The sequence below is a fragment of the Barbus barbus genome (assembly GCF_936440315.1).
Source record: "Barbus barbus genome assembly, chromosome: 30".
Classification (NCBI taxonomy): Eukaryota; Metazoa; Chordata; class Actinopteri; order Cypriniformes; family Cyprinidae; genus Barbus; species Barbus barbus.
In genome coordinates, this window is record NC_136758.1 from 27790414 (window position 1) to 27799950 (window position 9537).

General features: G+C 39.0%; 1 protein-coding gene across 1 annotated transcript; it reads right to left on the reverse strand.

The window, feature by feature from the left end:
* Positions 1-3896: 3896 nt before the first annotated feature.
* LOC306850472 (zona pellucida sperm-binding protein 3-like) lies at positions 3897-5832 on the reverse strand (the record flags this gene model as incomplete). Its single annotated transcript, XM_079386125.1, has 7 exons — positions 3897-4002; positions 4068-4150; positions 4235-4352; positions 4611-4788; positions 4857-4960; positions 5037-5155; positions 5341-5832. 7 exons carry the CDS (start codon positions 5830-5832, stop codon positions 3897-3899), a joined length of 1200 nt encoding a protein of 399 aa, XP_079242251.1.
* Positions 5833-9537: the final 3705 nt, after the last annotated feature.

The following is a 9537-nucleotide window of genomic DNA, read 5'->3' on the forward strand; positions in this document are numbered from 1 at the left end:
CCTCACCGGCCTTCCCAAGAAGACCATTAGACAACTGCAGCTCATCCAGAACGCTGCTGCCAGGATTCTGGCTAGAACAAGAAAATCTGAGCATATCACACCAGTCCTCAGGTCCTTACACTGGCTTCCAGTTACATTTAGGATTGATTTTAAAGTACTTTTACTTGTTTATAAGTCACTCAATGGCCCAGGACCTAAATATATTGCTGATATGCTCACTGAATATAAACCGAACAGACCACTCAGATCATTAGGATCGAGTCAGTTAGAAATACCAAGGGTTCACACAAAACAAGGGGAGTCTGCTTTTAGCTATTATGCGGCCCGCAGTTGGAACCAGCTTCCAGAAGAGATCAGATGTGCTAAAACATTAGCCACATTTAAATCAAGACTCAAAACTCATCTGTTTAGCTGTGTATTTGTTCAATGAGCACTGTGCTATATGTCCGATCTGACTGCAATATATTTTATGTATAATCATTTTCTTTAAATTTATTTTAAATCAATCTCTATATCATTTTAAAATTCCATGTTTTTATTAATGTCTATTTCACTTTCTTTTATGTAAAGCACTTTGAATTACCACTGTGTATGAAATGTGCTATATAAATAAACTTGCCTTGCCTTGAGAGGACACATAGGATAAATGCAAAGATGCAGTTTTGACTGCTTTAGGATTCCTCTATTTATATTTGATCTCAGAGTCCTAGAATCAAATAAAAAAGAGGTTTAAAGTCAGATTTTTGTTTATGTATGTGAAATTTAACTAGCAGGAAACACAAACACCGGGGTTATGTTTTTCTATTCTCTTTTGAGTAGTCAAACAATCCAAAGAAAACATCTTTAAAACTTTACATAATCAAAATTGTGTAATTATTATCTGATGAATATGCAAACATAATAAAGCTCTCTTTATGAATTATGAGTAAGTTAGCTACCATAGCTTAAAATAATGACTTAAGATGTCATTAACTGAGGTCAAAAGTCTATCATAAATATCTTAAATTTTAAGGGTAGTATAATATAAAATAATATAATAACAATGATAATAATAGAAATAATCCAATCGAGGTGCGAACAGAGTCCAAATGGCAAGGCAAAAGGGTTAATCCAGGAAACGCGGGCAGGAATCAAAACAGGTAAACAGGCTAGGCTAGGAACTAGGAATGGCTTGGTAAAGTAGCTATCGACCGGGACTGTGATAAATGCTAAACAATACTCAGCAGTGACAAAGAGGAAGTCCCAGGCTTATAAAGTGTGTGTGATTGGGTAATAGTTCTCAGCTGTGTGTGTGTCGTAAGTGCAATGGATGATGGGAAATGGAGTCTGCAATGTGCTGTGTAGTGTGAAAGTCCATGTGGTGAGTGGGTGACCTCAGGTGGTGAACAAATGGAAGTTCATGGCCAGGATTCGTGACAGTCTGCTAGCCGCCTCACGTCACAGAAGTCAGCAAATAGAGACTCCTTCACCTAGATATCACACTATAGACTGTGTAGAGTAAAAATGTAATTGATGTTCAACAAATAAAGATTACTGTTATAAAAATGAACCGCGTCCAAAAGGTAAAGGGGGAGGTGTTGTTACAATTTATAGCAATATTCGCAGTATTTCTCAGAGGGCAGGCTTTAAGTATAACTTTTTTGAAGTAATATTATCTAGACAAACAAGTGTTAATGATAAATCCCCTGTGATTCTGAACTCTATTGGGGTTAGACAACATGTCTCAGGACCTACTCATTGTTGAAATCATACTCTATATTTTAATATTGTTACATGGAATTGATGTTAATGGTATTGACATTCTGCAGCAAAGCGATGATATATCAGATCATTATCTAGTCATGTAAACTCCATATAGCTAAAACTGTCAATTCCACTCCTTGTTACAAGTATGGTAGAACAATCACTTCTAAAGACTGCTTTGTAAGTAATCTTCCTGATTTATCTCAGTTCCTCAGCATATCCAACAGCGCAGAAAAGCTTGATGTAATGGATCACCTGCAGTGAATGGGTGGCACCAGAAAGAAAGTCCAAACAGCTGATAAAAACATAATCCACAATTCACATTAGTTGTCTTGTGAAGGGAAAAGCTGTATTTGTAAAAACAAATCCATGTTTTTAAACTTTCTTTGGGTGCTTCTGGCGGAAATATCCAGAATCACACTGACTTGTACATTTAGCAGAAATGCTAAACAGTGACTTGTAAACAGTGCTTGATCTGTGCATATTTCTATCCTGATTTAGAGGAGACCACGTTAATGGTTTCTAAGTTAAAAAGCCTTGATTTTTTTTTTATAAACACGCAGCCTTTTGCTTTACAATACATTGATGGACTGGAGTTGTGTGGATTACTTGTGGCTTGTTAAAAATACAGCTCTTCAATTATTGATCTAGAGTTTTAAATGGAAAGCACTTCTTCACCGTCTTGAAACATTAAAATGATGAACAAGGATCAGAGTCAATGGTCCTAAACAAAGTGATATTAGCAAAACTGTGCTAGAAACAAAATGCCTGAGATGTTGCACAAGTGTAAAACCAACAGATTTCAAGAACTCATCCACTGGAATTACACACATCTTAATTCCAAACAATATTAAGGTTTAATTTGAAAGTGGTCAATGATTTTTTTGGAATTATAACTGATCTGCTACTACACAAAACCTTACATTAGTACAGGTTCTGTTTGGCACACTAAATATTAAGCAGACCTTAAGATAAATGCAATTTTCCTGAAAAAAAAAAAAAAAACACACACACACACACGAGACCTACAAATAACCCATTTGAAGGTGGACAACTCTCAAAAGTGAAAAATGCCAGTATTGACCCATTGAAAACTGAATGTACTTATCTATTGACTTAAAATAATGACTGTACCAGCAGGTCCCCACTCTGGTCCAGAAGAGTAATCAAGCATATTGGGGGAATAAAAAAAAAAAAAAAAAAAAAAAAGCTACGATCAAATCTATTTGGGGGTGCAAGGACAAATGAAACTATTCAAGTTACCAACATGGAGCAATAAGTTCACTGCATAAGACGCATGCAAAATATCAGCAGCGCTTCAACGAAGTAGGTGTTCAAGCTAGAGGTCTGCATTCCGTGGCTCTCAAGACAAAGTTCATTTAAAACCCTGCTGCCAATAAATTCAAAAACTGTTGACAAGATGAATAAAATAGAATTTTGTGCAGATTACACTGTTAGAATCTCTTTCGGTAACACTTAAATGTGAGATTCTGGAAACGAAATCTAAATTTAGCAGGAACTGTCAGGAAGAAAGTCATTCCAAGCGGACAGCAGGTGAACAAAGTGAATATAGCAGGTGGATGCGGGGATATACAGTCGCAGGATTTAAGTAGTCTTGTGCAGACCTCTAGTTCAAGCATAACTCTTGGCACAAACTCCGATTAGTGCAGGGATGACAAATTCAGTTCCTGGAGGGCCACAGCCCTGCAGAGTTTCAAGGACTTGATTAGCTGGATCAGGTATTTAATTAGGGTCGTCGCTAAACTGAGATTGACAGCCCTGGATTCATGGAATTAGCTTTATAGCTTTGTGGGCAATGTATTCCACTTAAGCCATTCAAACAGGTCACAGTTGGTCAGTCTTTAAAGCTTATCAGTTTCCCTACCAAGAAAACAGAACTTTTCCTTCTGGAAAGAGAATCTGTACAGTAGGACTACCAGTTTCCCCACTCAATTGGGTAAAAAAAAAAAAAAAAAAAAAAAAAAAAAAAAAACCAAGACATACAATAGGTTTCCACGCCATTTATTGAAAACCAGCTAAAGTCTTCGGTTGCTCTTGAACCATTATAGGACTGAGTGTGGCCTTCCCTTCCCACTGAATGCCTAGAGGAAAAACATCATAAAGTACAGCACTTGAAAATGTCAAAAGCAATCTTAAAGCAGCCATTTACCAGAGGGAGAAGCAGCAGTTCCACCATCAGGACCACATGTTGAGTCACAGCAACCACAAACCTGGTGGTTTCCATCAGCAGCGAACCATCTGCAAGGATTTAAAAATAAAAATAAGACACTGCACCTTCGTGTTGATAAGCGGCATTAACATACCCATTGGCAAAGGAACAGGATTTGTGGAGACCGTCACTGGGTGCAGAAGCAAGACTGGCCTTCAGAATACACGTCATGTAGATCTGCAAGAGACACCACGGGTAAGAGATCACAAAACCAGAGCAGATGGGAAGAGAAAGCAAATTCATTCAACACTCAGTACGTACATAAGGACTGTCTCCCTCCTGGAACATGAAGGCCTCCAGCTGGAATTGGATCTTGTCTTTCTGGGTTTGAGGCATGAAGCGTGAGCTGGAAGCAGTAGCCTTGGCATCCACAAGGCACCTGATAAAAAGTGGTCACAGAACTCAATGTTGACTCTAGCATCAAGTCACGATTCCTTAACCGGGACAAAAGTTAATGAACAGCTCAAGAACTCCAAACCATCAAGTGCCATGACCCAATGATTCTTAGGTGATAGCAAAGAGCACTTAGAATGATTAACTCAAACCTCGAGTCACTGATTGAAGTTGACTTACCCTAGTTCTCGTTGACAAAGCGGTTACAGGGAGAAAAAAAACAAGACTATAGCATCAACCTTACCCATGATTCTCAATGAAGGAATATCTCGGAAGAGCAGTCACATCAGGTACTTGAGTGGCCACACAGTGGTCCACAAACACACGCAGTGGGACATGGTTGTACACCTTCACAGACGCCTCAATATTAATAGTGTCACCCAGGAAATAAGTGTATGAGGGCCTCTCATAGGACCAGTCATCTGCAAGTAGGAAGAACAGTTTAGGCACAGCCTCATTCAGAAGGCAGGTCTAAAGAAACTGCACCAACCCATCATGAGCTTCAGGGAGAACAACAAGACTTCCTCGTCAACCTCCGTTGAAGCATAAGGGACCCAAGTTGGCCTCAAGGCATTACTGCTTGCACTATGAAACCTGCGGTTCAAGGTGGTACCAAATAAGTGGTCTTCCAGTTGAATCACAACAAGAAACTAAGCTGAAAGTCACTTACCTTTGATAGTGGCATTGAGCGCCAACAACTGCACCATCGGCACGAGTTATCGGAGTGCCAGAGAGCGCCTCAGGTGTGTAGGTAAGAGTAAAGGTGTAGACAAGTTCATCCTCTGTCATCTGTAACAGATTTAAGTTGTTAACCAAGAGGTTCTACTTGACAATTAGAACCACTTAGTCAGTGATCAATTCTTAAGAACAGTTTTCCACTATGAAGAGCGGAACTGTCAGGTAACCATTGAAACCAATAAATAACCTTTATTTTTAGTAGGGTACAACTAGTCCAGCAATATTTAAGTTCCTACCATCAACACACTGTTACACTCCTGTAGTTCATTCTCAAAGAACAGCACCCTGGAGCCAGGGACCCAACCAACAACAGGACATCCTCCCAAAGACAGACCAGATGGCTGGATCAGCTGACCATTGCTAAACAAGTCCTGCTGTACCTCAACATGAATCCGGTTTTCACCGCATTGAATAGCTACACTACTGGGAGTCACAGGTTGCCTCAACTGGAAGTCCACCGCCACCTCTCTCGGCACCTCTGGAACAATGGGAAACCTCCAGTCCAGAGGCTTGACTGGACCCTGCAACACCTGCTTCTCCTGAAGACCAAGAGGCTCTTGTGCAAATCCTCTGGAGTCAAGAGCCTGAAACTGAGAAGCCTTTTGCAAAGTATCTGATTGTGGCTTCACGCTTATTGGACTTTGATTGTATCGCAAACTTCCCCATACATTCTTCAGGTCAAATGCCACAATCACAGCCAACACTAACACACCTTGCAAAAAGCCCATCCTGACAAGTATTGACACAATACCCACCAGTGCTTGTCTTTGCCATTAAGTACAGCTTTGAATTAAGGTGGCTCCTCCCTTTTCATCTTAATTGATTGCCTTTGATTCTCCTCTGGGCCTGTAGAGTTTATGCATTAGCAAATGAGAACGTTCTAAAGAGTCACTAGCCAATAGAAAGCTTGATTTGGTTCTGAGGATTTCATCTCCACTCATTCACAATTTTACAATTAAATTTTGACAGTTTGTTTTTGATAGGCAAAGGCTGCGTCCGAAACCGCCTACTTCTCTACTATATGGTAGGGGAAAAGCAGTAGGCGAGTGAATAAGTATGTCCGAAACCTCAGTATTCAAAGAAGAGTAGTTCCTGGATGTCCTACTGCTTCTGCCCAGATTCTTGAGTGTTCAACCGATGGACACTTTTCAATCCCAGAAGCCCCACGTGAGAGGATACATGTGTTAAAATCACATTTCTTGAGCTCCAGTAAACACACGCATGTCTCCAAAGAGCATTTACATAAACCTTATACATCTTAAAGATGATTAAATGTCTGTTTAATATGAGACAGTAAAGTAATCTAAAAGAATTACAGATGAGCACATCACAACATGACCAGGCATCTGAGTGAGTGATGTATGTGTGCTATTATAGTAGAATTAACTGTTGTCAACATAAACAAATTTACATGGAGTAACTAAACAGAAGTTATCTATTTCATGTGTCCATTAGTATTGTCGATAAATTAAGGAACATTTGTGTTGGATAAAAAGCCAGTGAACACATCAGCAGCTACCCCAAGGTGTAAATGTAGTGTATTGAGTAGATGAATCACAGAGGTGACTGAATCTTGTCTGGATGTTAGGGACAGATGAGACGTGAGTTTATCCAGTGAAGAGTGACTGATGGAGGAATGCTGCCATCAAAGGCTCTCAGTGAGTATATTACTGAAATGAACAAAAATGATTTTAAATCTTAAGTTGTCATTTATTTTAATTATTGTAATTTCAAACGTAGCTGTAACAGAGCTTTTGTGGTGGAGCAGGTGACCGCGGCATTTGTGGGAAAAAAAGGAAAACAAAAATATAAAGTAAGAAATCATTTTGTTGCTTCTAATACAGAAATCAAATGACATTGTGCTGTTAAAATGATTGCTTGTGTATTATGTTTCTGCATCTTTGTATGATCTGAAATGTCTGCAGACTGGTGTGTGTGAGGTGAGGATGGAGAAGTCCACAGCAGCATCCTGGAAATGGTCTAAACGCTCCATCACTCCACCTGACCTTACTGCCTCATCTGGACCGGATGCTGCTGTGGTCTCTTCATCCTCAGTGAACCCAGAGCCAGCGAGAGCATCTAGAGAAAGACCAAAAGAAATTGAGGATGTGATTTTATTCAAGTTTGTCCTGCTGGTTTCTGTTCATGCAACATCAGTCAATGGAGCACGAGTTTCATAAGCTTCAAAAGCGTCGTCAAATAATTTCACGAAGAATCTGAAAGTTAGGCTGCATTGACTGATATTGTTTGAACAGAAACCAGCAGGACACACACACACAAGGATTGAACAGTGTGGATGTGTGAAAATAACAACTGAATTTATATGTTTGGGTGAACTATCCCTTTAAATTGTAATATATGTAAGCATTTATATTATAGTAGTACCTTGAAGAAATAAACTTGAAGAAACAAGCAGCTTTATTTTGTGCCCTAGGCACAAAAAAAGCATTTACATTTTATTTATTTATTTTTTACATTTAATGTTTTGTAAATTGCTGCAGTACAATTATGCGTTTGGCAGACACTTTTATCCGAAGTGACTTACAGTGTACTTATTACAGGGACCCCAATTCCATTAGAGCAAACTGGAGTAAAAAGGCTTGCTGAAGGACACACCGCTGGTGACGACTGCAGAGATCGAACCAGCAACCTTCTGCTTACCAGTTCACTACACCACAAAAGTAATGCAGCTATATCAAAACTTAGCATGTTATTGTAAACATATGAAATTAAATTTGGCAAGAAATGGAATGCTGACAACATGAGATGTAATTTTTTTAATTCTGTGTAATTGTTTTACAGGTAGTTGTTCTCATAGAGAGCAGGCACATAGATGTTTGGAGCAGACGGGGCGGTGGTACGGGGGTGTCATCGTGGTCTTCCTCATCCTCTCTGGGCACTCAGGCAACGATAGCCTCGATGTCCCTTTCCCTTCCATGATCAGATTCAGTCTGACTGCAGCAATGGCAGAGACCGGTGAAGGTGGACAGAGTGGTCGGCTGCTTCATCTGGCTCATCTGTGTTGAGATGCAGTAGGATGTGGGTTCACTGCCTGTAAATACATGATTTTTGGAACAATTATGTTTGAATAAAGCTTTTTCATGTGTTGTTGACACTTGTTTATTTATTGTCATGGTTACTTTTATTTACATTTTACTCATTCGTTCATGTTTCCTGTTGTCAGTAAATAAAATATAATTGTTTCATTAACATATGCATTAATTCTAGTTGATTAAGAGCTGATAAAAAAATTAAAAAACTGTAACTTGAATGCAATGTAAGTCGCTTTGGATAAAAGCGTCTGCTAAATGCATAAATGTAAATGTAAATTCATTACTTGACTGAAAATTGAGATGTATTCACCTTGGCTGCATTTGTCTAGTGTACAGTCATGCATAGCTATGGCATATGAAAAAGCAAATTGTATTTTGCTTGTTTTACTAAAAAATATAATTAATTATTGGTCAGCATTTATCATTATTATTGTTCATAAGTGTTGGGCAACCAATGCATTCTGAAGTAATATTAATTTCTAAGTAGTAATATTAAATTTTTGTGTAAAATCAACAATCCTCTCCAAAGGTAAGATTTTTCAGCAGCTGTTTGACAGCTCCTTTGTGCAGAAATTACAAACATGGAGGAAAACATACTAGGTAGGGTTGTGGATTTATTGATGCTAGTGTTTGTGCGGCTGTCGCTCTTATTTTATTTGTATAATTATTTATTATTATTACTGCAGAATATACAAGCTCAGGGAAAGATGGTAGTAGCTTTAACAATGAACAATCATAATGACAAAAAAAACAAAACAGAAAACATAACTATAATGGGTTTGCGTACATCATAGTATGAGATTATATACACAGGGACAAAAAGATTAAATGTATTTGAATAATCATAAAATTCATATAATCATAATGCATTAAAATTGTATTTGTTTTTGTTATTTATAAGCCTCAGGGATGAAACGAGAGAGACACTGAACAAGAAAAAGAGGAAAACAAAGGAGATTTAAGCCAGTTTTGCATGTGGATGAACAATTTTGCACATAAAATTAAATTAATTACATATTCGGGAACATGAACAAACATACACCGGGAACATGGATGATTACAAGGCTGCATCTTACAGCGCGTGCAGAGCGGTGAAGCAGGCGAAGCAGCGCTACGGGAGGAAACTAGAGTCGCAATTCCAACATGGCGGCTCTAGGAGTCTGTGGCAGGGACTTAGAACCATCACGGACTATAAAACACCTCCAGATCGGGGAATGCGGACGCTTCTCTGGCTGACGAGCTGAACACTTTTTATGCTCGCTTCGAGGCTGCAGCTAATCACGCTAGCGGCGCTAGCAGTGCTAACTGCATGCACGCTGAGGAAGCCGGTGAGGACAACGTGTTCACCATCACGGAGCATGACGTGAGGAGGGCATTCAG